Below are 13741 nucleotides of genomic sequence, written 5' to 3'. Positions count from 1 at the left end.
ATGAGGATTGAATGAATTCAAGAAGAAGCATTGCATCTGAATTTAATGGGGTTTTGAGGTCAACTAAGGCTACACCAACCACATTGTTTTACATAAAAATAAATAAAAAATAAAAAACATAGAGCAACTCCCTGACAAAGAGATGAAGATGATTGAACCAAGGAATAAGAAAAACAGAAGGCTTTTTTAGACTATACCACCAGTTGAGATGTTTCAAGGAACCCGGGCTTTTTAGCTAAATCAAACTTTTAAAGTTAATTAAGAATTTAATTACATAATTAGTCTCTAATTATATACAATTAGGATCATATAAACTGTTTGTTAATTAATTTCTTTTTCAAGATGAAAACAATATGAGAATTTTCATGTTGATTGGTGTTGAAAGGTCATGAATGAATTATCTATTTTATATGTGGTCCTGTGATTAAACAGTAATGAAATAATATTCAGTATTATTATGTTTAGAAGAAGACTTAATCATAGAGCATGATAAGCAACAAAATGGTTTTCATGAATTAATAAGATATTAAACTATTCTTCCCTGAAACTGAAGTCCTTTACATGGACCATCAATTTCTTTATGGTCAATGCAGTACTTATTAGCATTTTCTCAGCAGTTTCACTCTTGCTAATCACAAACGTATAATTTGGAATTTAAAAAAAAAAATTTAATGGAAAGTATAAAAATAACTAATGATAATCATGGAAATATAATAAAAAATTTCACTTATATAAGTATTATAGAATGAGTAATTTTGGGGATTTATATGATTTGTTGATGTGATACGGAACACAGCTATTTTTTATTATTTATATATTTATTTATTTAATAAAAGTGGATAAATTATAACGTAAAATAATTAGAAAATTATTACAAGTAAAATAAAATAGTACATAATAAATAGACTGGTAATGCACAAATATGTTGTTGGTGTTTGATCAGAGAATTGGCGGGAATTAAGTGTTGGTATCTGTTGAGAAGTCTGAAAAACAATAGAGGCAACTTTGATCTATTATATGTGTGTTGTTTGTATGCTATTTGGAATGGTTCACTTTGAATCATTACTGTTTAATGTTTGTTATATTATCATGTATTTTGTGAGATGCTTGACTGGCATTCACATTATGTATCTTTATATTCAGTTGCTTTGAATGTATTAGGAGAGTGAACTTGCTTATGCTTTAATAGATTGCCTTCTCTTCATTTCATAAGTTTTGGTGTGCATCCTTGTTTTGTCTCAGATTGAAGAACTGGTTATTAATCTTGATTTCTTCTTCTAGAGATCCTATCAGTGGTATCAGAAATGGCAAGTTCTTCTTCTAGAGATCCAAATGTCCCTCTCTTTGATGGTGAAAATTATAATCTGTGGAGCTTGATGATGAAGACCATGTTTCGGTCTAAAGATCTCTGGAATCTTGTTGAGAAAGGTTTCAGTGAAGAAGGAGATGGGAATAGAATTAATGAGAGCATGAAGAAAGATGCAAAGGCTCTCTTTCTCATCCAACAAGCTCTTGACAAGAGGATCCTCATCAGGATCACTGAAGCCAAGACTGCAAAGGATGATTGGGAGACCATCAAGAAGGAGTTTCAAGGAAGCACAGAGAATCTCACAGTTCAACTACACTCACTCCAAAGAGAATTCGATGCTCTAAAGATGAAGAATGGAGAGAAGATTCAAGACTACATCAGTAGAGTGCTAGATGTAGTATATAAAATTCGAATGATGGGAGAGACACTCCCACAGAAAGCTGTTGTAAGCAAGATAGTGAGAAGTCTCACCCCTAGGTTCTCACAAGTAGTACATTCTATCATTGAAGCCAAGAATCTCAATACTCTTAGCATTGATGAACTCAGTGGTTCATTGAGAAATCATGAGTCTATCCTTGATATCTCAAGTGAACCAGAAGAAGAGAAAGCCCTCCATGTTAAAAGTTCTCAATTTGGAGATCAAAGCAACAGAGGGAGAGGTAGAGGACGAGGTTTCTTCAGAGGAAGAGCAAGAGGACGAGGAAGAAACACAACCGGTGGACAATCAATCATAGATGTTGGGAGTTCAAGCAACAATGCAAGACAATATAAAGGAGTTCAATGTTTCATTTGCAAGAAATTTGGGCATGTAAAGGCTCAATGTTGGTATAGAAACAAGGAGGCTAATGTTGCAGAAGAAAGCAAAGACAAAGATGGAGAAGGAGTTGTATTCATGGCCATTGGTGATGATGCTGTGAATGAAGATGGAGGAACATGGCTCATTGACAGCGGTTGTTCAAATCATATGACAGGAGAGAAAGCTTTGTTTCAGTATTTTGAATCAACAACAAACAAGATTATCAGGCTTGGAGATGGGAAACCCCTTCAAGTTGAAGGTGTTGGGTCTATCCCTCTGGGTGCAAGCTCGGGCAGGCAAATTACTCTCACAAAGGTCCAATTAGTGCCCAACTTAACACATAATCTGTTAAGTGTGGGACAACTAATGGATACTGGTCATGATGTGAACTTCTCCAAAGGAATTTGCACTATCAGTGAGATAAATTCAAAGGGAATTGTAGCACAGGTACATATGACAAAGCAAAGACTCTTTCCACTAGCTGCTGAGAACGTGAGCTATGCTCTCACAGCACAAGATGATGCATCATATCTCTGGCACAAGAGGTATGGTCATGTTAACTCAAAGACACTGAAGCGACTTCATGATGAAAAGCTGGTGCTAGGATTGTCACCAATTGCCGATATTGATCCATGTGAAGCTTGTTCCTTTGGAAAACAAACCAGAAAGGAGTTTCCTAAAGGTGTGGTCACTCGTGCAAGTGCTCCGCTTGAGTTAATCCATGGTGATCTTGTCGGACCAATGAAGAGGCCAACCATTGGAGGTAATCTTTGTTTCATGTTGTTAACCGATGATCATTCAAGGTATAGCTGGCCTTATTTTTTGCAAAAGAAGTCAGAGGCATTACAACACTTCAAGATATTCAAATCCTTAGTAGAGAAGCAATTCTTTCTTCAAGTGAAAGCCCTCCGAACAGATAGGGGAGGAGAATTCATGTCCAAAGAATTCATGGACTTCTGCAATCTTAATGGGATTTTCCATCAGCTCACCGCTCCGAGAACGCCCCAGCAGAACGACGTCGCAGAGAGGAAGAATCACACAGTTGTAGAGATGGCACGTACAATGCTGCTGGACGCCGGAATGCCGCCGGAGCTATGGGGAGAAGCAGTTGCAACAGCGGTATTCTTACTCAATCGTTCGTTGACTCGAGCAGTGAAGGGTCAGACTCCATTTGAAGCTTTGACCGGGTCAAAACCAGCGGTTAAATACTTTAAAGTATTCGGATGTCTCGTGCACAGGTACATTGATTCCAGTCAACGGAGCAAGCTTGAAGCCAAGTCAGCACCTTGCGTTTTCACTGGCTACTGCGAGAATTCGAGAGCCTATCGGGTGCTGGATCCGGATACGAACCGCGTACACGTCAGCAGGAATCTGCACTTTTTCGAGAACAAACGCTGGGATTGGTCCAAGCTCTCCAACTCAGCAACCTCAGTTTATGTGCCCTTTGCTGATTTGGAAGGATAATGTGAACGTATCTCAACCGTTGGAATCATCATATCAACGGCTCATGACTTATCACCCTCTCAACGCTGATTCTCAAACTCTCTCATCAGAAACAGCCAGTAACGGCGGAGCTCCGGCGAGGTATAAAAATCTTTTTGATATTTACTCTTCGTGCTCGTTTGCACTAATCACTACAGATCCTGTAACATACGACGAAGCAATATCAAATCCTGAGTGGATTGAAGGCATGAACGAAGAGATGATTGTCATTCATAAGAATAAAACATGGGAGTTGATCACTCTACCTGAAGACAAAAAGGCAATCGGCCTAAAGTGGGTATTCAAATCAAAGTTCAATCCATACGGGTCTTTGTTGAGGAGGAAAGCTCGTATTGTTGCAAAAGGCTACGCCCAACGGGAAGGTGAAGACTTTGACGAGATCTTCTCTCCCGTTGCTCGAATGGAGACTGTACGTCTTTTCCTTGCCATTGGAGCTCAGCGAAGATGGAAGCTTTATCAACTGGATGTCAAGACCGCCTTTTTGAATGGTGAACTAAAAGAAGAGGTCTTTGTTGAACAACCTGAAGGTTTTATCATGGGAGGAAAAAAGAATCAGGTGCTCAAGCTTAGAAAAGCTCTTTACGGACTTCGCCAAGCACCCAGAGCTTGGTATAGTCGTATTGATGCACATTTCATTCAACTGGGTTTTAAGAGAAGTGAAAATGAACCCACAGTCTATAAAAGGCAGCAAGGAGACAGTGAAATATTGATGTTGTGTTTGTATGTTGATGACATCGTCTATACGAGTTCTTCTGAAGTAATGTTGACAAGGAGGAGATGATGAAGACGTTTGAAATGTCTGATCTTGGGGAGTTGAAATACATTCTCGGATTAGAAGTAAAAAGGTTAAATGATGGTCTTTTTGTGTCTCAGCACAAATATGCAGTTAATCTATTAAACAAGTTTGGAATGGAAAATTGCAATTCAGCTACAACTCCAATGAATACAAATGAGCATCTTCAATTACATGATGATTCAGAGAATGTCTGTTCCACAAAACACAGAAGAATTGTGGGTGGATTGCTCTATCTCACTCACACTAGACCTGACCTCATGTTTGCTTTGTCCACTGTGTCACGATTCATGAGCTCTCCTTCTTCTCATCACTATGGAGCTTTGAAGAGAATACTCAGGTATGTGAAAGGCACTCTGAATTATGGCTTGCTCTATAAAACAATAGATGGTTTGGAATTGCAAGGCCATTCGGACAGCGACTGGGGTGGATCCATTGATGACACTCGAAGCACATCAGGCTGGTGTTTCTCTCTTGGATCAGCTGTCATTGCTTGGAGCTCGAAGAAGCAAACCATTGCTGCACTTTCTAGTACTGAAGCTGAGTACATTGCACTCACTTCTGCAGCCTGTGAAGCAGTTTGGTTGAGAAGGTTAATGGATGATTTGTATGAGAAACAAACCAGTGCATCAGTTATATACTGTGACAGCAAATCAGCCATTCAAATTGCTAGAAACCCAATACATCATGGAAGAACAAAACATATTGACACCCGTTATCACTTCATCAGAGATCTAGTGAAAGATGATCAAATTGATCTTATTCATTGTGGAACCAATGAACAGCTTGCTGATATATTTACCAAGGCCTTATCATATCAAAAGTTTGTGTATTTTCGGGATGCCTTGGGTGTTTGTGAATGCTCTGATCAAGGGGAGCATGTTGGTGTTTGATCAGAGAATTTGAGGGAATTAAGTGCTGGTCTCTGTTGAGAAGTCTGAAAAACAGTAGAGGCAACTTTGATCTATTATATGTGTGTGTTGTTTGTATGCTATTTGGAATGGTTCACTTTGAATCATTACTGTTTAATGTTTGTTGTATTATCATGTATTTTGTGAGATGCTTGACTGGCATTCACATTATGTATCTTTATATTCAGTTGCTTTGAATGTATTAGGAGAGTGAACTTGCTTATGCTTTAATAGATTGCCTTCTCTTCATTTCATAAGTTTTGGTGTGCATCCTTGTTTTGTCTCAGATTGAAGAACTGGTTATTAATCTTGATTTCTTCTTCTAGAGATCCTATCATATGTCACATAATTCATTAGTAGTGAAGTAAGGTATCAATTAAGTAGAGGTGATTAGTAATACTGAGAAAATAACTATAGCCGGTGGATCATTCATCTTAAGTGGTACTAGACTGACAAGGAATTAAACACTAGGTTTGATATTGGGGTCAATTCACTAGACTTAATATATTAGAGAGCCAAAAAAATCGAGGCTTCATTTATTTATTAAAATAGAATCATCCAATTTGATTATTTTGGTAGTCGAAGATATAAATATCTAAAAAATATATATGATTGATTTTAATTAAAATCGGGAAAAAAAATAATTGAAAATAAGGTTATTTTGTCATAATCTGAAAGTAATTAGAACCAAGAGTTTTCAATTTCTCTGGAGGCATGTCTTCAAGGAATATTAATATTTATATAAATATATATAAATATATATATAGGGACAAATGTGGATGAACAATGTATTAGGAATGAACACACGAGAATATGAGCTCTATAGTACTTGTGCCCTCTACAACTCCTTCGATATGAGCTAAAATTCAAATTTATTTTCTCAACTAGATAAATACTTTCTTTAGAAAATTTGATTCTACAAGAGACCAAACAGTAGTTGCCTGAGAAATATATAATAAGTCTTGGATATATATATATATACGTATGTACTATATAAAAGAAAAGTCTTTCATGTCACATGAACTCATTTGATTGGTTAAATTAATACAATTTATTCAAAGGGCCAGAGTGGATAGTTCCTTTCACCATCCATTATCCAATAGTAGAGAATAAATAAATCCGATCCTCCGATACAATACAACCCGATTAGCTTATCGGATCCTTTAATGGATCCGATGTGGCCATACCCGATATATCTTGATTCGGATCTCAGAGGATCCGATACCACATCAACAATTCTTCTTCTTCTTCAGTGGAAAGCGAGAGCTTTCTCTAATGGCGGCCACTCCCCTCGCTCGCTTCTCTTCTCTGAGGATCTCTCAATACGATGCCATTCCATCAAAGCGTCGTTCGGGAATCCCAATCTCAGGATGCTCCTCGCAGCTCCGGCCACCTCGAGTGGTGTCGGGGGATCTTCGGCTCGATTCCAAGGTGCTTGCAAAACCCTCATTTCATTCTGTTTTTGATGTATGGATTCGTCTCTTTGGCGTATTCCTGGTTGATTTTTAGATGCAAAGTTGGGTTTTTTTTCCTAAAACATATTGAAGCAATTGGTGAATAAATGCTAATAATGAAGAACTACGTTTTTTTTTTTAAAAATTGTTTGATCTGAAAAAGACTCTAGCTCTTAATTAGAACAAAAAAGATGCGAATTTCCTTGTAGAATGATGATCAGAAGTTAGCAATAATCACAAAATTCAAAAGATTAGTTTGATATTTCATACTATGTAGATCTTCCATTCTCCTGTTCTTTTGCACAAAATTCTACAAATTATTTATGTTTTATGCTTGTGTGCAATTCAATTAACTTGTAACAAAATAAGAAAATTCCAATGTTAATAGTTGAGAGCTGATGCCTGAATTATTTACTTTTGGGTGGGAGTTTTGAACACTGTCATTGCCATTTCCAATCCCAGTTGAGAAAAAAAAAAGTTGGCTGTGTTAAGCAGCTGACAGCCAGCGATTAAACTTTGATCAAAATAACGTGAATCTCGATCACATGTTGTTGTGGGAGTTTTGCATCTGTTTGATTCTTCTTTGCGTGAAATGTTATTGTCTCGGAATAGTTTGGTGACTTTTGTGTTGCTGCTTTCTTCTTTGGAAAAATAAAAATAATTAGGTTGATGCCGTATTGGATAGTGTGAAATGGGATGACAAAGGATTGGCAGTGGCCATAGCCCAAAATGTGGACACAGGAGCTATTTTGATGCAAGGTTTCACCAATAGAGAAGCCCTTGCTACAACTATTTCATCACGCAAGGCAACATTCTATAGTCGGTCGCGGTCATCACTGTGGACTAAGGGAGAGACTTCCATGAACTTCATCAATGTGCATGACATTTTTCTTGACTGTGATCGTGACTCTGTATGTAACTCATAAACGGCTGTTGTGAGAGCTTTTGATTCATGAGAATTTTGCTTGATATGGTTTTTCTTGTTTTAGATAATATACCTTGGGAAGCCTGATGGACCGACATGCCACACTGGATCAGAGACCTGTTATTATTCTTCCGTTAATGATCTATTGGGTGACATTCAGGTCAGCTAATTTGGAATCCTTTATCTTTCACATTTTTTTGATTCTTAGTGTTCTTTATGTTGATTATTTTAGTTTCTGAATATCGAAAGTTATGAAAGGAATTGACTTGTTGAATTTATTGCTGACAGACCAACAAAGATCGTCTGGCATCCACAACTCTCTATTCTTTGGAAACTACAATTTCTCAGCGTAAAGATGAAATAGATACTGCACAAGATGGAAAGCCTTCATGGACAAAGAGGCTCCTGGTTGACAAGGAGTTGCTGTCTTCTAAAGTTAGGTATGATTATCTTCCTAAATTTCTATTGACCTTCAACTAGTTTATTAACCATGACATGCATTGTTATAGAAGTTTTGGAAATTTATATGCTCAATTTATGGTAAATGTTTGTTTGCTTAAACCTGCGCTGCTCACAGCCTTTTTCAGACAGCCTATTTAGTGTTGTTTAGTGGATGAAAAATAGTGTGAAACTCTGAAGCAAGCTATTGTTCATCCTTTATGTGTGCATCATATGTAAAGCTTAGGGGGAAGTTTTATTAGATTTAAGAGTATTTGAGGGCGAAAAAGGATCCATACTGAGCGCAGGATGACAACTATATTATGCACATTTAAAGGGAGGATCCTATATTCTTGAAGTGGAGATATTTTCCTCACCTTCTGTAGCATACAGGGTCAATGCTTTCTTGGAGATGAACTTAATCCTTTCAATACTGATGCAAAGCAATAGTTTCATGCAGTAAATCATGTTTGTTTGGTTATTTAATTCAGCTGAGGAATTAAAATTACATCTACCTATTGTTTAGCCAGAGTTTCTTAACTCCATGTCATGCAATGCCATCCTTCATTTTTTGAGATGTCATTTTCTTCAAAAGAAGAAAAGAAAGACAACATGTGTGGGCGCATTCACTGAGCATCAAATTGTGCTTCATATATTACTTGTGTAAAAGATTTACATGTGCATCAGCAATGCAAGTTTTTCATATCAAAATGGGACCTTTTTTTGGAAGAGCTTCTGTTTCATCAGTCACAATGTTTTGAAGAGTTGCATATATTTGAAATACTCATCTTTTTGTATATCCTCTTACAAGGGAGGAGGCAGGGGAACTTGTGCAGACTCTTCTTGAGAATGAGGACAAGTCTCGAACAACCTCAGAAATGGCAGATTTACTTTACCATGCTATGGTTCTACTAAAAGTGAAGGATGTGAAGATAGAAGAGGTCCTCGAGGTTCTCCGGAAAAGGTTTTCTCAATCCGGGATTGAAGAGAAGAGCAGCAGAGGTAGACCTTATGCTAATCCATCCTCCTAAGTTCTAAGCTTATTTGTGTTTGATCAGATGCTCATGTGTTCCAATCTTTAAGTGACCGTCCATATTTATCATGTTGTGATGTAATATTAAATGTTTGGGGATTAAACATGCTTTATTCCATGTTTTATTTTACCTCTGTAAAATTTTGAAATCAATGAGACTCTTGAATTTTTTTCTTTCTTCCTCTTCTATTTATATATGACGACGCGTCATTTACAAACGTTCATCATAACTATTGGTTTTTAATCCAATAGTTTTCATTTTAGTCCTACTGTGCAGCTAAATAATAGTATAAGAGTATTTTGATCTGAACCATTTGATCATATACAGTTTATGTTAAAAAAAAAAACCAAAGAGAACAACACACCCACCCGTTCTCTACTAGCACAATCCATATGTTATCGTTTATTTCACTGTTTTTTCTCTCACGCCATGCCCATGATGAAACAATATAATTAATTAGGTTAATCAACCTAGATTCCTGATCAACACCCTCGGTCTCACTTGTTTTATCGAGGTTAATACACACCCTATTTTTTTGAGCGGCCTAATCACTTGTCTCGATAAATTAAAAAAAAAAATCAACCTAGTTTCCTAGCAAGCTACAACCAGGAGTCTTGGCTATACCCGCATGTCTCATTGTACACCTAACGTGATCCTTTTCCGCCCACCGTCCGACCCCTCCATAAACGTTAGACAGAAGCACATAATCCCCATCATGCCCTTGCTCATCCATCTCCACTATCCTCTCCTTAACCTGTTCCGCAACCTCAACATAACCAAAATTCACACAGGCTCCCAACAGCGTCCTCCATATAACCAAGTTGGGCCGAATCGGCATTCTCAGCACAAACTCATGGGCCTCAATGACAAGCCCAGCCCGGCCCAATAAATCCACGATGCATCCATAGTGCTCCAATATCGGCTCAATCCCATACATCCGTTTGATACTCCCGAACAATCTCCGCCCTTCATTCAAAAGACCCCCACGACTACACGCCGTCAAAACGCCGATGAACGTCACGTGATCCGGCGTGATCCCCAAGCGCGTCATCTCATCGAACACGCGAACCGCGTCGGAGCTACGCCCGTGCTCCGCGAACGCATCGATCATCGCCGTCCAAGTTCTCAAGTTTCTCTCAGGCATTTCGTCGAACATCCTCGCGGCACGAGCAATGGAGCCGCAAGCGGCGAACATGGAGACCAACGCGGTGCCGAGAGCGACAGTGAGGCGAAGCGCGCGTTTGAGAATGTAGGAATGGACCCAGATGCCGAGCTCCAGGTCGCCGAGGGCTGCGACGGAGGAAACAACACCAAGCATGGTGATCTCATCCGGAGGGGATTCTGTTTGCATAACACGAAACGCGGAGAGAGCGAGGGGTTCCCAGCCGGTGGAGGCGAGACCGGAAATGAGGGCGGACCAGGAGACTGAGTCTCGGTGCGGCATTTCATCGAACACCTGGAGTGCACGTCGAGCTCGGCCGGAGGAGCAGTAGAAGCGGATGAGAGTGTTTTGGACGTAGATGTCGTGGATGAAGCCGAGCTTGATGGTGAGGGAGTGAGCGGAGAGGGCGAAGGAGGAGGAGGAGGAGGAGAGGGAGCAGGCTTTGAGGAGAAGGGGAAACGTATAGAGATCGGGGGAAACGGAGTGGAAACGCATGCGGGAGAAGAAGAGAAGGGAGAGGAGAGGGGAGGAGATGGAGTGAGCTCGGATCATGGTGTTCCAAGCGAAGGTGGAGAAGCATAGGATGGACGGTTGGGATTGAAGGAAAAGAGATCGGAGGGTGGATAAGGTGGGAACGTGGTGGAGAGAGAGAAGGAGTAGTGAGTGGAAGCTAATTGGGTCTTGAGTTTTGATCAACCTCGTTTGGAGCTTCAATGTTTCCTTCATTCTTGTTTCTTTTTCTTTTTTTCTTGAGTTTTGATCAAACTCTTCTGATTTTTAGATTGGTCTACTACTGATTACCTACCGTTGATCCTTTCCTTTCTATTCTTCTTCTTTTGTTAATTTCTATTTTGTTCATTTTTTTTATCTTCTTTTATTTTATTTTAATGGGCCGTGGTTTATCTATTTTTTTAAAAAAAAATTTAATTTATTTTTAATTTAATTTTTTATCAATCTATCTGTTGATTTTCTATTAATTAATTAATTAATTAAATTTATTAGAAGATTGTTATGAATTGTTAAAAGTGAAAAATATTGATGTGTGTGTGTATATATATAAATGTCCATATATTTTGATGTTGCTTGAACTTTTTTAGATTTGTTTGCTAGATTTATGTAATTTTACAGAATTTTTTTTTTTAAAAAAAAAAAACATGTGGGTGAATCACGCTTTTATTCAAAGGACGAATAAAAATAGAGAAAAAAAAAAGAACATGAAAAATAAAAAAACAATCCTGATCCTAACAAATTAAAAAAATCACCAACCAACAGTGATACACTTTAAAAAAAAATCTGACAAAGAGTATTAGACTGGAAGATAAAGAACGTTGGAAAGTGTCAAAGCTCTTCAACAGTTAACAGAAATAACGTTTTTTACAAAAATGATATGAATGACCAAGCAAACCACAAATGAAGCACAACATTGGTAGGTGTTAATACTAGAATGAGACTATCACCCACTGTATCTGCTGCGTCTGTTTTTACTTTTTTAACTTCTTTGTAATAAACACTGAACATCAATAACAATGAGGATTCTCATATAAGTATAACCCCACCATATGCATACCAGTATCATTATTAATTAGAGCATAAGCTACAAACACCCTAATGAAATTAATTTCCCAACTGTTTTCCCACATTCCAAAAGTTTACAAAGAAATTTGAGATTTTATTTAGAACCTTTCCAGGTAGTCAATGATGCAAAATCAGTAAATGGTTGTCGAAAATGACTCTCTGCAAATTGACGGTATGAAAAAACTAGAAAAGAAATAAATTGGACTAGATATATATATATATATCCTTTATACAAAATGCCTTTCCAATGCAGCTACAGAGTTAGTAACCTATTTTTAAGAACTTTGAAGTTGTTGGCTTAATTTATCAGTCACTAATCTGCCCACCAGGCATAGATCATACTTGTCAAATTTTTTTTTTTTTTAAAATAAATTTTGGACAATCATTTTTTATATTTTTTTTTAATCGTACTTGAGAGATCTCGAGTCAAGTAAAATAGGAAACCACTAGACTATGCCTTGCATCGTACTTGCCAATTTTGTTTCTCTAAATTTCTTATCTCCAACACTAACTTTTCCTCCCACTGATCCATTTGAGAGATAACTCCGCCATCGATCAGTTCCTCTATCATATATAAATACTCAATCAAACTAGAGGGAAAACCACATAAAAATTAATAAAGAAGATAAAAATACGCAAAAAACTATACTCTAAGTATTTTAGGAGAGACTTTTTAACTTATTAGTTATTAACCTTAATTAATTAGCCCAACTCTATGAACTGTTTGTTTGATTTGAGTGATTTATGCATGATTTTTTATTGATATTATAGCTCGATCATTTAAAAATTTTGATATATTATATTAATAATTTTTTCAAACATTTTTCTTTTCTATATATATATTACTCAATTAATTAAAATATGAGGGAATAATATGTGATAACATATATGACCTCTAATATACACTATATATATTATGAAAGTGTTTGATTGGTATGAATTAATTTGGGATATCTTGTGACTTAAACTAATTCAGGAATCAAAATTTGTGTTTTGAGTAATAATTTAATTTCGCAATACAAACGCATTGAAATTATTTGTATGCAAGATTTCTAGAGATGATTCTGACTTTAATTGATTTTTTTTAATTTTATAGTAGTGGATGAACCATAATTTATTAAACTAGATTTGCAATCTATGTAAAAAAGAAAGCACGAAATTTGTTAGCTCTTGTTATTATAGAAAAACAAAAAAAAACCAAAAACCAATAGTGTCATAATATATAGCTAAAATTTTCCGTGCCCACAATAACTGAAATTATATGAATTTCAAGACATAATAGTGTACGTCATTTATTTTGTATTTCTATTGTTCACGCAACCCTCATTCTTCTGATCTTGTCTGCGTACGTCGTCCTCATAAAATAACCAATCTACATCCAATACAAATCTACGGTCAAGATCTCAATCTATAAATAAATAAAAAGAAATGAAAAAATGTCCTTCATGCATGTAAATCACTGTTAGGGTTTGTGTTTTCTCTCATCACATATATCACACCACAAAAGTGTGATGAGGTTGACGTGCAAGGTATATATATATATATAGCCATATGAAAACCCACCTCATTTGCATGCATGCATGCATATATGCACGCATACACTAATTCCAATCTATATATAAACCCTAAAACCCTAATAGTGGTGGATAGATCAAACAGTGGCAGTAGGAGCTGGCATGATGAAGAAGAAGACAAGTGCAGGGATGATCATGAAGGCCATGGTTCTGTGTGTTGTGTTGATCCAGTACTGTTCCAGTTTGGAGGAATCAAATATTAGCAGCAATGCTAATAATGATGTCATATTATCACTGAAAGTTTGCCTGGAAAAATGCGCTGCTAGT

At 37.1% G+C, this 13741-nt stretch overlaps 2 protein-coding genes across 2 annotated transcripts; one reads left to right on the top strand and one right to left on the bottom strand.

Moving 5' to 3' along the window:
- The first annotated feature begins 6541 nt into the window (after positions 1–6541).
- Positions 6542–9339, top strand: LOC120270061 (histidine biosynthesis bifunctional protein hisIE, chloroplastic). Its single transcript, XM_039277060.1, has 5 exons — positions 6542–6743; positions 7432–7677; positions 7756–7851; positions 7980–8131; positions 8941–9339. Exons 1-5 carry the CDS (start codon positions 6588–6590, stop codon positions 9158–9160), a joined length of 870 nt encoding a protein of 289 aa, XP_039132994.1. The 5' UTR covers positions 6542–6587; the 3' UTR covers positions 9161–9339.
- Positions 9340–9746: 407 nt separating this feature from the next.
- LOC120270393 (pentatricopeptide repeat-containing protein At1g59720, chloroplastic/mitochondrial-like) lies at positions 9747–11051 on the bottom strand. The gene has a single exon (XM_039277386.1). It carries the CDS (start codon positions 11049–11051, stop codon positions 9747–9749), a length of 1305 nt encoding a protein of 434 aa, XP_039133320.1.
- Between the last annotated feature and the right edge of the window lie 2690 nt (positions 11052–13741).

This window comes from Dioscorea cayenensis, chromosome 10 (assembly GCF_009730915.1).
Source record: "Dioscorea cayenensis subsp. rotundata cultivar TDr96_F1 chromosome 10, TDr96_F1_v2_PseudoChromosome.rev07_lg8_w22 25.fasta, whole genome shotgun sequence".
Lineage (NCBI taxonomy): Eukaryota > Viridiplantae > Streptophyta > Magnoliopsida > Dioscoreales > Dioscoreaceae > Dioscorea > Dioscorea cayenensis.
This window is presented reverse-complemented; position numbering and strand designations above follow the sequence as displayed.

Coding starts and splice junctions, on each gene's coding strand:
- LOC120270393 (XM_039277386.1), bottom strand. CDS start 11,051: ATGAAGGAAACATTGAAGCTCCAAACGAGGTTGATCAAAACTCAAGAC.
- LOC120270061 (XM_039277060.1), top strand. CDS start 6,588: ATGGCGGCCACTCCCCTCGCTCGCTTCTCTTCTCTGAGGATCTCTCAA. Junction 7,852..7,979: donor ATCTATTGGGTGACATTCAG/GTCAGCTAATTT, acceptor TATTGCTGACAG/ACCAACAAAGATCGTCTGGC. Junction 8,132..8,940: donor TTGCTGTCTTCTAAAGTTAG/GTATGATTATCT, acceptor TCCTCTTACAAG/GGAGGAGGCAGGGGAACTTG.